The sequence below is a fragment of the Tachysurus vachellii genome, chromosome 10 (genome assembly GCF_030014155.1).
Source record: "Tachysurus vachellii isolate PV-2020 chromosome 10, HZAU_Pvac_v1, whole genome shotgun sequence".
NCBI classification, from domain to species: Eukaryota; Metazoa; Chordata; class Actinopteri; order Siluriformes; family Bagridae; genus Tachysurus; species Tachysurus vachellii.
In genome coordinates, this window is record NC_083469.1 from 18,236,840 (window position 1) to 18,251,218 (window position 14,379).

The 14,379-nt window shown below is 37.0% G+C and overlaps 1 protein-coding gene across 2 annotated transcripts; it reads right to left on the bottom strand.

The window, feature by feature from the left end:
* Positions 1–3,044: 3,044 nt before the first annotated feature.
* On the bottom strand, positions 3,045–8,343 carry alkal2b (ALK and LTK ligand 2b). Of its 2 annotated transcripts, none has more exons than XM_060879125.1 (6): positions 7,531–8,343; positions 6,690–7,008; positions 4,448–4,501; positions 4,259–4,339; positions 3,803–3,876; positions 3,045–3,348 (listed from the first exon to the last, which is right to left on the bottom strand). In XM_060879125.1, the coding sequence occupies exons 2-5, from the start codon at positions 6,955–6,957 to the stop codon at positions 3,812–3,814; spliced, it is 468 nt and encodes a 155-aa protein (XP_060735108.1). In that variant the 5' UTR covers positions 6,958–7,008; positions 7,531–8,343; the 3' UTR covers positions 3,045–3,348; positions 3,803–3,811. The 2 variants fall into 2 exon arrangements, with proteins under 2 accessions (XP_060735108.1, XP_060735107.1); XM_060879124.1 differs by having other exon boundaries at positions 6,690–7,013.
* Between the last annotated feature and the right edge of the window lie 6,036 nt (positions 8,344–14,379).

Consider the following 14,379-nt stretch of genomic DNA (forward strand, 5'->3'; position numbering starts at 1 on the left):
ACAGAGTTTTAGGTTGATGGTATCCTGAGTCTGTAACCTAGTGAACCTGTGTTAATGTGTTCATCGATAGAGACTTAAAAGCACTTTTGTAGGTCACTCTGGATAAGGACGTCTGCCAAATGCTGTAAACGTAAATCTAAATCATTTTATTTGACAAAAAAAGGTAGCTGTAGTGAATTCTTAAACAGTTTTCAGAAAAAGCTCTGCATAAAACTTTGCAGGCTTTTTAATTAAGTGTTCACTGGGGTAAATTTACTCACTAGCCCTACCCACTGGGCAAAAAATGCACTGAGCAACTTTGAAGGGACTATCCATGAAAAATGTCATATTTGAATATGTACTAATATGCATTGAGAAGTTTGAGGGAAATGTTTAGCCTACTGTTTAAGTGTAATGTTGGAGTGTTGTAGTGACTTGATATATTGGTTTATTTTCACTAAGTTATTGGCTTCCTACATTAGCTTCAATGTCATTCCAGTACTTGTGGTGCCAGTGGGAATTAGGAATTGTGAAATATTTCTATGCAAAGACGTTGATGCAGCAGCCATTATTCCATCTAGCTCTCTCACCTCTTCATCTATATCTATATCTTCATCAATCTATGCGTGAACGTTTAGGGATCCAAAGCTTCGACTGTCATCTCGTAGGTTGTTAAATAGCTGAGTCCAGTCTTTTCTATAACTCTCCACAACTGAATGCACTGATTTCTAGAACTTTTAATCCAACCATTTGCTGTCTCCATTTTTTCTCGTTGGGATCTCTCATTAATATGACACTAAACCTCACTGAAAAATGGTGAACAAGAAAAGAAGCTCTTGGTTTGTGGTTTTTAGATTCTAAAAGATTTGCCTCAGGTTTCCAGTTTCCTCAGGTCTGCTGTTATCATGTAAAAGATAAATACATGTTAAAAAATAATTCATTTAAATTGGTTCCTAATTCTTTGGGCTTTGGACATTCTTATACTATATAATATACAGTTTTCTCTCACAGTTTTCTCTCCCAGACATAATTAAGTAGGTTAAATATAACTGTGAAACATGGTTATTATTTTCCAACGGTCATCTGTCAATCAGTGTGATACACTATATTTCTATGATACTCTGTGGTTTCCATAAAGTTGAAAGCAGAGAGATGTACAAATGTCATAGTACACTGCAATATTAAGATTTCCATTCACTAGATCTAAGGGGCCCAAACATGTTCCAGCATGACAATGTCCCTGTGCACAAAGTGAGAACATGGTTTGCCAATGATGGAGTGGAAGAACTTGAGTGTCCTGCACAGAGCAATGACTCAACTTAAAACCTTCGGGATGAACCTTAGGCCTCTTAACCAGACATCTGTACTTGTCCTCATTAATCACATGAATGAGCAAATTTCCAAAGCCATGCTCCAAATATCTAGTGGAAAGGATTTTCAGAACAATGGAGATTATTGTAACAGCAAAAGAGGACTAAATTGCGATAGGGATGTTCAAAAAGCACATATACAGTAGACGTTATAGTCAAGTGTCCATAAACGTTTGGCCATGAAGTATACGTTATATATAAAACACTCACTGATTTACCCTCTTACTTTTATTTGGCTGCCACCCAAGACGATAGTCAGACCAGCTAAACCACAATGTTGGCAGCTAAATGTTGTGGGAGTTTCCCATGTGGAGGGAATGAGATTGCCTCCGTTGACAGATATTCTCCGCTAACACATGCACTTATATACATACCTTCAAATCACTAAATGGCACTGAAGACATGGTGGCGATTTGTTACATAAACTGCATTTCATTTAACTTCCAATTCAGTGCACATATTTGTATAGAATTTAATCTGTTCGCAGTGCAAGGAATTTCTTTTGCAAAAAAACACAAATCCAAGAGGTACTTTTTCCACATACAGTATCCACCTACATTTAGTCTACATTCCTAAATTAAACACATTAGCTGCGTGTCTGCTTTATTTATATTTACTCATTCATCACTGTTTACCTTCACACGCGATAATTCTTTGATGTGCCTTCTCATGCATACAGTATACACCTGTTAGCAAATCTGACTGGTGGACTTAGTCGATAATGTGCTTAATTGCACGTTTGTTCTGAAGCGTTTTTCTCGGCTGACTTTTGATTGAATAATTTCTGTAAACTTGTTAGCGTGAGTACTACTGTGGCATGTCTGGGCACATTACATAGTATGTGTGTGGGTGCTATGGGCTAGGGGCCTAAAGTCTGCCAAAAGCAAACCATCTATTCAGAAGTTAAAGAGGAGAACATTTGAAACAAGTTTAGAGGTAGATACTCAATCAAATCAGAGGAGGAAATATGTTGGTTGGCCTGTGACCACTGATTAAATTTCCTCAGGCTGCTCTTGGCTTCATTACATTTTATGTCTGGCTGACATGAATCTAGTCACAAATAGCAATATTAGTCTAAAAACAAGTTTGAGTAAATAGAACGTTTGTTATGTGAGAAAAGTTTTGAAGTCTGAACAGAATCATGTGCTATTAATATGCACATATAGTTGTCTGCTATAAATCTTTGCTTTGTGTGTCACATGATCATTTATCACACAAATCATACTTTGTAATTGTGACTGTCTAGTATGAATCGTGATGGAACATTTATTTACTTATTTTTTTTGCATCCCCCTCTGGTCCTTGCAAAAACCACATTTTTATCTAAGCAATTTTACAAAATAACATTATATAACAAAGTTTTTATTTCAAGATAGATTTTATATATTTACAATATATACATATTGCACTCTAGCTGGGATGTGTAAATTTTTTACACCAGCAACTGACAATAACTTGAATATATAAATAGAGTATATAATTATATATAACATTCATATTCAGGGAGAATGCTGATATAATTTTTTCTTATACAAAAGCAAACTTCATCCCTAAACTCTCCAAGAATTGTCTTACAATTCATAATTCACCGATTTAACAGGTTTTGATTTTGTGTAGCAAAGGTGGTCAGACTAGAAGCTGTGTTAAATTACCGACCACAACTACTGAAAAACACAGTGAACAGCAACGGCGATGTTTGCATAAACGTAAATGTATTTGCAGTACACTGTACTGTCTACAGATTTTGGCAGTAGGATTATTTTTGTAAAACAGCATCTTCACTTGCACCATTCATGTTATCAAAAAGTTCAGTGATAACATTGATTTGTCAGTCAATAAGACATCCATGGTACTGTATGTAAAACTCTATGGAGGAGCATGATTAAAAAAAATGTGATGACAAATTATGCTTCAAGGTTTTCAAGGTGTTTTTTCCCCCTTGTTCTTTCCCAAGGCACTTTATTCTTGGTCCTCCTTTATTTCTTAAGCCTGTTGAAATCTGTGAAGAGACAATTTACATTTAATGAACCTGATTAAGATAGCTTTTGTAACTTGCTCAGACACACTAAATTTTTTATGAGCGCCGAAAAAAGAATTAAGTAAATGTAAATGTGATTTCATACTGGGAAAAATTTACCCCTTGTAACAAAAATAAATACTTACATAAGCTATTAATGGATTTAGTTTTTTTCTTTTTTAATCTGGTTTGATCATCTTAAACCAGCTTTATGAAATTTCATATCCATGTAGATTGTTTGTGAGTCTAGTAGGATACATTTGCTTTGCTTTAAGAATGCAGCAGTTAACAAGTGGTACACTGATAATCCGTGTGCCTGATAAGACAATAAATGTTTAACATGTCGATTTGTGCTCTGAGAAAACATTTCCTGACATGACACTGAAACGAACAAGAGTGTCGGTAATACACTGAATACTTTGAGTTAAAAATTTACCTTTAGCGACTATCCCTCTGAACACCGCTGACTCTCCGCTAACCTTCTGAGTAGCTGAGCACATCTTCTATAATCTACAGTGTGTACAGATTTAACATGAGCAACAATACGTAAGAGGCAAGTCTGGATTCGGATTTCATATACACTGAAACCCTAGAATTGCATTAGAATAACATTTTTACCACATACAGTAAACATGTTATACACATGCCACTGAGTATATAGAGGTTTTACATCAAAAAATTATTTAAACAGTATCAAATATTTGAAACTCTATATCTGCTTTAAAGATAAATAACATTCAAAATTTCTTCATATACACAGAATATTCAATATTTATTAATTACATGTTAATATCTGTAGGACAAGATCAGGAAAACTAACACAACTGTACTACAGCTGGATTTCTCTTGTATGAACTTCATAAATAAATGTCATGTAGGGCCATCCACTTACAGGCTGGTATTGTACAGTCCCTGGTGTTATGATATAATCTATAAAAGCGTTTGCTGCATTTCGGGCTAAAATAGAGAGGCCCTGAAACAAAAAGAACATGTCAAGCTGATGCTGGCACACAGTCAACAATTATATGCATACTTTCACTTCATAGACAGCAACACACATGAATGCCGGACTGTCGCTTACCTGTTAAATGTTTCAGGAACTTTTCTTTCTGCCGCAGATCTCTAGGAATGACGTCTGTCAAAAATCAACAAACAACTGTGAGTTATGTTACTATTATTGATAATAGTTTATGTATTAAAACAGTACTTCATTTTATAACTGTTTCGATACTTTTAAGAATGCCACCAAACAATACTGATTACTTGATGACATCTAGATATATAAATAATCGGAAATAAAATAAATAGATAAAATGTGTTTTTTTATCTCATGGTGATCAAAGTTAGAACAGGTGAACCTTAAGGGATTTGTGAAGAATAGCCTGAGGCACTGAAATTTTAGTGATACAAATTATTTAAATGATTTTCCCAGAGAGGGATGTGGAAGTATATTTATACCAACTGTTAGGAATAAAGTCTGTAAAGCTTCATATTCTCCAATTATCCATATGGCAGTGTCTCTGAACACACAGCATGTCAAACCTTGAAGCACATGGGTTACAACAGTAGAAGATGACATTGAGTTTTCACTCTTGTCAATAGGAGATGAAGCCGAGGTTTTAGCAATACTTGCTGCTCTTCACTGACAGAAGTGTTATTCAATACAGTCGTCTGCTGTTGGGGATCCACCTCAAGGTTTGGTGAGCTGTGTGTTCTAAAGTGCTTTTCTGATCACTACCTTCGTTAGAATGGTTATTTAAATTACCGTAGCCTTGCTAGCTCAAAGCACATTCATCATTCTCTTCTGACCTCTCCCCTGAACAAGGCAATTCCTCAGAACTGTCCCTCATTTGTCTACCAACAGTCATTATCACATTTTCCCTGCTCTGATGTTTGATGTGGACATTAACTGAAGCTCTTGACATGTTTGACTTTATCTATTGAACTGTTGCAACGTTAATGAATGATCGGATAAGTGAATTAATAAGCAGATGTACAGGTTTTCTAATAAAGTGGTCAGTGATGATATAGTGCATAATTATTGTACTGTTATGGGTGATGTGTAAAGAAATGTGATGGTGAAAGGTATGTGATATTCTTAGAAGATACAGGCATGGGTTGGAAAAGAAAAGATGTGAATATTTTGTTAATTTATTATAGGTATTATTAAATTACTCAATTTATTAACTGACTTTATCCAAACATCAGTAATGTAATTGCAAGTAAATATTGTAATGAATTGTAATCAATTGTAATCTGATAATATACTACAGGTTTTGAATCTAAGTGTACTGTATGTTAGCATTGTGCAATTGGATTGAGTTATAATAAGCTGAATTGCTTTAAGAAGATAAATATATGCTACAATCCTAAGAACATTTATTTACAATGGCATTTTTTCCTGTTTTCAGATGCCCTGGCCTCAACATTTAGGGCAGATTCAGAAAACGTACTGTTATATCTGATAGCGTAAAACATGATATGAAGCTTCTTTTTGTACAGTAATATTTTGCCTATTTATTTGCATGATAATAAAGCTCATTTTATTCCCGAGCTTTTCTGTAATAGACTTTATTAGAACCAAACTGACAATATTTATAGGCTTCATATTTCAGAGTTGAGGCTTAGATTAAACCCATATTCAAATCAGCCAATTTAGATGACAAAATAGGTTAATTATAACGCCTCATAATAATAATGATGATGAATAACAATAAAATCTGATAGTCATGGGTTTCCACCTCTGTAACAAAAAACAAAACAAAACAAAACAAACTCTGATAGTCATGGGTTTCCACCTCTGTAACAAAACAAAAAAACAAAACAAAACAAAATAAACTCTGATAGTGATGGGTTTCCACCTCTGTAACAAAAACAAAACAAAACAAAACAAACAAAACAAAACAAAATAAACTCTGATAGTGATGGGTTTCCACCTCTGTAACAAAAACAAAACAAAACAAACAAAACAAACTCTGATAGTGATGGGTTTCCACCTCTGTAACAAAAACGAAACAAAACAAACAAAACAAAACAAACTCTGATAGTGATGGGTTTCCACCTCTGTAACAAAACAAAAAACAAAACAAAACAAAACAAAGTAAACTATGATAGTGATGGGTTTCCACCTCTGTAAAAAAAAAACAAAAAAACAAACAAACAAAAACAACAACAACAAAAAAAAACAATCATAGGTTCCCTGTTTATGATTCCAGTCTGAGATCCGTATCTCAGATGTATCCTATTAAAGATGTGTGTATAAGACCGATATGTGTCCTTTAAAAGTAATGTCCTAATGTATTCAGTAGAGCGGTCTACTTTACCCAGAGTTTGGTCATGCTGATTGGATTTGTTGACTTCGTTCCCTTTCCTCGACTCGATGGCGTATTCCGTCTTGATGGGAAGCGAAGAGTGCGCTTGATGCTCGGTGGATTGCGCGTGATGCTCGAGCTCGTCTCTCCCGCTAGCCGCGAGCAGCTGCAGCAAGCTGGTGGTGGCGCGTGCGGACGCAGAGCCGCTCTGTCCGCAGTAGTCGCCGCTCACGATCAGCAGCGCGAGCGCAGTAATGACTGGCGCGCGCAAGCCGCTCATACTGAAGCGCAACCGGAGCGTGCCTCTCTCGCCACTGAGGCGTGTGAACTTCTGCCCTTGGACGAATAAAAACACAAAGCACACACGATGGAGACACCTTAATGAAAAAAAGTCTGCGTTCAGAGACCAGGATTTTACCACACGTCCACACAAGTGGGCAAAGCTTTAAGCGTCCCATTACGCTCAGGCGTATTTAGCCCATCGCGCGCGCATCGGTATGACGATAGCTAATTCGAAAGTTTATTTTGCAATGACACAGTGCAATCTGAAGAAATGACTCTTAGGAATTTAGCTGAAGTTACGCCCCAACAATGTCTTTCCTTTGCTCCTACTTGGCATGAAGTGTTGACGTGCCAAAGATTGGCTGCAAAACTACAGAGAAGGAATTGTTAGAATCTCATATATCTCAAATAAAACGCCCGAACCGGTGTTCAACTTGTAGCAACACGCTTCAATACATATGCACGTACTTAAAATAGTTGAATAAGCAGAAGTGTTTAGAGAAAAAAAAAATCTGAAAGAACTCTGAAGCCAGACGCATTTTACGCACAAGATCCAAAGCCTTATTATTACCTGTTTTGCGAGTGTCACGCTGGTTCGGTGTCCTCCAGGTGTCTTAGCAGTTTAATACAGTAATGTAGGAGCTGCTAGGGTTCCTCTCTTCAGGTAGTCTCAGGTTAGAGATCTATTGCACCATGGCACAGAGAGATCCCAGTCTCTTTATAGGCGCCTGTGGTCATTCACTAAACTGTGTAGTGAGTGACGACTGACAGCCGGCGACTTTTCCTTTTTCTTCCTCTTCTTCTCCTTCCTTCTCCTCCGTCGCGTCTCTTGGTGATGTCTGGGTCACATTCATCCGGCATGAGATCCCTCGCTTTTTATCCTGTGCTGCAGACGTAAGGACTCGTCCCATGCGGATTGTCCCGGCATGTCGATGTGCGCCTCCAAAGACGCATTTTAATGCTTTTCCCTTAATCCGGTCATAACTGCTGCATATATCCACTTGTGGCTCAGGAAAAGTGGTGTCCCCCCTCCAATTACTAAGAATCTTTTCATTCCCTTAAACGGGAATATCTGGATCTGTTTCTAAACATGGACTGTGGTCGAATAGGCTTTTTATCTCTCTCTCTCTCTCTCTCTCTCTCTCTCTCTCTCTCTCTCTCTCTCTCTCTCTCCTTCCAGTAGCGGATACCGCAATCGATTCGAATTTATTTGACTTGGACCATTACGGGAAAGTCATTATAGACAACGTAATTAGGCGCAATTCGTCTGAAATACGCGTATGTGCGTGTGGCGCGTTGGAGCAAGAACCCGCAGGTGACGCGACAAATTTATAATTTCTAGCACAAGGACCGACGAGTGAAAAGCCAGGCCTTATCTGCTTTCGTTACTTTACTCCATCCCAACTTTACCACTCCCTTTAAGCATGCAAAAAATGTCCACTCATATTTTACTCTCCTCCCTGTTTTTCTTAGCCTCCCTTTAAACGGTCACCGGAGAGGAATCACGTTAACATAGCAGTTCTCTTAGGTAATCATAATCAGGATTATAAAGCTTTGATACTATTATTACACCTACTGTAGATGGAGTGCTGCAGATTTAACAGTGCATTTTAGTAGGCTTGTACTGTATATAGAACAGTGGATCAACAGTGCCACATAGTGAGTCTGGGTAGGTGATGTTCCATGACCTGAAAACACGAAAGATCCTTGGGTATTGTATTGAACCCAAATTAAATACAGTCAGCAGAGTCTTTTCCCTTCTTAAAGTCTCCACAATCGTGTTTGTATCTTATTAAAAGTAATAATGTGGGTGACAACTACTATGTCTCTGAATGAATCCTGAGGTTCTTTTTGTTTTATGCATTTTATTATGTTATAGATTTAAATGCAAAAGTTGGATGATTAGCTAACTGACCATTTGCTGTTGGTTTATTAATAACGTTAAAAGTTAAACATTCCACAAATATTCTATAAATATTATTAGTATGATAATCATTGTTGAAATATTATCAACAGTAATACCTTTCCCCCCTGACTTGCATTAACAGCCCCTAATAAATGATGCTAAACAGCTATTTATCTATCTATTTACTAATCACAAGCCACAGGCTGAAAAGTGATGCTGATTTTTTTAATAGTAACAGAGGTAAAACTGATTAGAAGTTTTGAATTTTATTATTTTAATCTTTTCATTTTTGCTCCCTGAATCACTTTTGTCTTATAACTCAAGAGTTTTCACTTCCATTTGCCCACCTACACTTTCCCTTATTTTTCAGTGATGCTAAAATACTTTTACTGTGTATTGATATAGCTAGTGTTTCTTCTGAAATAAAGTCTTCCTGCCACCCCTATTTTTTCACCTGTGCTCTTATAGGGGTGATGCTTTATAAGCTTGAAGCTCCATGAAACTGGCTTCTGTAGTAATTTCAAGTATTTATTAGAGCAGGTATGACAAACCACAAAAGTGAAAAAAAAAAAAATCAAATAGCGCATGTACATTCATGCTTTAAACACTTAGCATTGTACATTGAACTTTAACCTGCTTTGTGTGTTTCACTACATTTGTTTCTTGTGTAACGGGGCGTAACCCATAAATCCATTTTCTGTACCCATGATCCTACACAGGGTCACAGGGAACCAGCAACCTATCTCAGGAAACTCAGGGCACAAGCTTAGGGACTCTCTGGATATGGTGCCAAACCATCAAGGGCACAATCACACACACACACAACAATTTATAGATACCAATAAACCAAAAACAAATGGTTTTGGACTGGGAAGGAAACCAGAGTACCCAGAGAAAGCCCCATAACACAGGGAGAATGTGCAAACATATTCTAGTGTCTAGTCTCTAACACTCTTTTGACATTGGCCATCGGACATTGTATCCAAGGTAGGTAAATTTTACTTCTGTCTGTTTTTAATTCATCTTTTGATTAAATTTGTTTTCGACCCCTATTTCTTTGTCCGCTTCAAAGTATGCTCTCTATCTTTGTTACTAATTGATACCAAGCCTGTTACAGTGAAGCCACCAGAGGTGGGAATTGCACCCTGATCTCTGGCAGGAGAACCTCAGACTGGGGTTTTATTAAAAAAATAATTAAAAACTAACAAACACAGGAGAACACTAGGGAAAAACAAAACAACAGAAAATACAGAAATCAGAAGACATCACAAATCACGTAACTGCAAAACTGAACATTCTCATCATTTTTTAGTCATTAACTTAATCTTAGTTTGTGCCTGTTCCCTGTCCACAGCTTTAATCTGTTCTGAACTCCTTGCCGAGGCTGATACCATACACAGATTTCACAACAGTTTTCATCAGTTTATCTTATCAGATATTGATGGAAATTCATAAGCTTGTCAGTTGACGCCTCATCTTGCATAAGCCAGCAAGCCTTACATGGCCATACTTGTAGATTTCTGCTTTTTCCAGAATTTTTGAGCAAGACCTTCCAACACAACCTTCCTTCATGACCTTACTATATTATGCAGGATAAATAAACAAAAATCTTTATTATTGTCCTAGTTGTTCTAGGCTATAGCAGTGTCATTTAGACCTATGTCATTATCTGTTACAAAATCTAAGCAGAAATTTAAACATATATAAACATTTAAAGCATTCCTGGTAGATTTCAATTGATCTACAATAGAGGACAGTTGTATTGTAGCATCTCTGTTCTTCTGAGCAAAGATTTGACCATTTCAAGGACCTGCTCATTCAAGCAATTGTCATACGGTAGCAACACAATGCATAAAACCATGTCGATACCACTGGAATTTCAGTTACTTAAATTTTATTTGTATAGAGCTTGTAACAATGGATTTAAAGCAATTTCACACAAATAAAAAAAATGTATAATGAAAATTCCAAATGGTATTATTTTTACTCCTAATGAACCAGAGTCAATAGTGGCAAGGACAAACAAGCTGGTTTAAGTATTTCAGAAAAGGCTGATCGCCAGGGATTTTCATGCACAGCAGTCTGTCTGATGTGGGTACAATAATCATGTGTAAGCTCTGGGTTCAATTTTATTCAGTATTTTGACTGTATACGTGATTCATTTATATTGGAAGTACGATATCTAATTGTGATAATTTAACTCAATTCATTTATTCATTTACATATATATCATTCACTGTGCAAACATTTCTGATGTTTCTGTGATTCCCAATTCCCAGGCTTTTCACTCTGAAGCATTATACCATAGTTCTGCATAATGTATTCACTCTTCATTACTGAGGACAAAAACAGAATCTGAACTGACTATAAATACAATTGTGAATACTTTGTAGCACTGGATTATATGTACTACATTGACTTAAAATGTCAATATTGTTCTATTAACAGGTGTCTTAGATAATTATTAGTTATGCAAAAACACATATCCCATGGCCTGCTATCAAAGTGCATAAGGTTATAGGCAGAATGAGCAATGAAAAAATGTGTGATAAATATACAAATACAATTAGCATGATGATAAATAATTGGGGTGCTGAATTAACCAAATCCAACTTTACGTTAACCTCCAACCCATAAATTGAATGCCATATTATAAACTCAGTTAATGCAACTAAATAAAGAACAAATTACCAGAAGGAAAAAGTGCAGAATAATGTATTGTGGTGCCAGTTGATTCTCTGATGCTAAGTGCAGTATTATGTTTGTGTGTGTATGTGTATGTTTGAGCATATGCAGATTTTAATAAATAGACTACATGTTCATCCACCTGGAATACTGTAGCTTCTGATTGAAAATAATACTAAAAATTATATGTTGTCAATTCTACATAGAATATAATAGTAAATACCCGGGTGCTGTGGGAAGCTGACAAAACACATTATGGTAAAGTGGGTTTCTTTACAGCTACAAAACATTGCCTGTATCAACAAGACTGACTATGTAATGCTTAATTTGTGAAGTTTATCTTTTTATTGTAGAAATAAGTGAAATTATAAACCTTGAAGTATTTAAACAAACATCATTCCTTCACGGCGTGTGACATCAGCAGTCTCAGAGGCATAGTAGACACAGCTGGTGCTATAATAAGTCGTTTTAAGATAAAGGCATGTCGTGTTGACACGTATTAACACTTGCCAAACACATCTGCTATGTTTTTCTAACATGGACTATACTATACACACTAATACTAACAAAATAGTCATGAAAATGCACATGATTCATGTATGTAGGAACAGTCAATGGAAAAAAGTCAACGTTAATAAAGATGAAGAAAATGTCTAAAAGGAAAGAAGTATGTGGATGTTTCTACGTCTTTTACATGTTGTAAGGTAAAAAGTTAAGAATTTTTGACTGAGCTATTAAAAGGAGATGCTGGACAGATAATGTAGCCTTATTTGCAGATACACATACACACACATACAGACACACACAGACACACACATGCTTATACAGAAACACATACACAAATCACTTAATCACATTTAATCAAAATCACTTTCTAAAGTCTGTGCGGTGTAAATCTGATGACAGGAATGGTAGCTGGGTAAAAGTCCTCAACCATATCTTACTAATCAGACAGAAATAAACATGAATTTGGCCTACTTAACTTTCTTTGGAGGGGGCATGGTTTCCTCCCCCGGTCCAAAGACATGCATGGTAGGTTGATTGGCGTCTCTGGAAAATTGTCTGTAGTGTGTGATTGCGTGAGTGAATGAGAGTGTGTGTGTGCCCTGCGATGGGTTGGCACTCCGTCCATGGTGTATCCTGCCTTGATGCCCAATGACGCCTGAGATAGGCACAGGCTCCCTGTGACCCGAGGTAGTTCGGATAAGTGGTAGAAAATGAGTGAGTCAGTGAGAACTTTCTTTGGATAGGAGTTTATGGTCTTAAGATATTGCAGATGTTTTCGTGATAATTATGATCCAATCTGTGTCCTTTAAAAGCCCTGTTTAAAATAGCTTTTTACTTCTTACAAAAGTGGATTTTAATGGGAACTATTAAATATGATGGAGGGTATCAAAGTAAACTATAATATCAATTTGGGGCTTTATTAATATATGAGACTTTTGGCAAATCCGCATCTGTAACAGTGAAACCCAATATGTTATCATATCCAGTTTTTCACATCCATGTACCAGTTAAAAATGTATGTAATTTTAAAATGTTAACCCTTAAACTAATTCTAACTAGACACTTAATTGCTCGGACTTTTTCAGTATTAAGCAAATACTCACTCTCACGCACTCATTTTCTACCGCTTATCCGAACTATTCTCGGGTCACGAGGAGCCTGTGCCTGTCTCAGGCGTCATTGGGCATCAAGGCAGGATACACCATGGACGGAGTGCCAACCCATCGTACGGCACACACACTCTCATTCACTCACGCAATCACACACTACGGACAATTTTACAGAGATGCCAATCAACCTACCATGCATGACGTAGAAACCCCCAAGGCACGGGGAGAATATGCAAACTCCACACACACAAGGCGGAGGCGGGAATCGAACCCCCAACCCTGGAGGTGTGAGGCAAACGTGCTAACCACTAAGTCACCGTGCTCCCATTAAGCAAATAATACTATAATAATACTATTAACCAAATAAAAAAATGTAGATAGTGTAATACTAATAATAATAATAATAATAATAATAATAATAATAATAATAATAATAATAATAATAATAATAATAATAATACATAAAGGGGGCACGGTGGCTTAGTGGTTAGCACCTTCGCCTCACACCTCCAGGGTCGGGGTTCGATTCCCGCCTCCACCTTGTGTGTGTGGAGTTTGCATGTTCTCCCCGTGCCTCGGGGGTTTCCTCCGGGTACTCCGGTTTCCTCCCCCGGTCCAAAGACATGCATGGTAGGTTGATTGGCATCTCTGGAAAATTGTCCCTAGTGTGTGATTGCGTGAGTGAATGAGAGTGTGTGTGCCCTGCGATGGGTTGGCACTCCGTCCAGGGTGTATCCTGCCTTGATGCCCGATGACGCCTGAGATAGGCACAGGCTCCCCGTGACCCGAGGTAGTTCGGATAAGCATGAATAATACATAAATACATACAATCGCTGAAAGGAGTCTACAAAGCTTTAGTGCTTGGCCCCTTAATAAAGGTTAACTACTGTTAAAGTTCCAGTGAACATGCAGCATTATTCGATGTATTGATGTCATTTCAATTGAAATAGATAGTCAAAGAAATGGAGAATGATGTCATCAAAACTGACAATTGATATGAGTGGAAGGTGATGCATCCACTTTATCTTCAATTCAGTTTAATTTTGTTGTAGTCATGAAGGGCTATAAAGGGGGATATAAAGAAAAATCTTACATAAAGATTACACTTGTATGTGTGTCAGGAGGTGTTCCATCACTGTAAAATGTGATAGTGGATTATCCATGCTTTAGGCTGTTTTGTGGCTTTTACATTGTTGATAGTATCATGAATTCT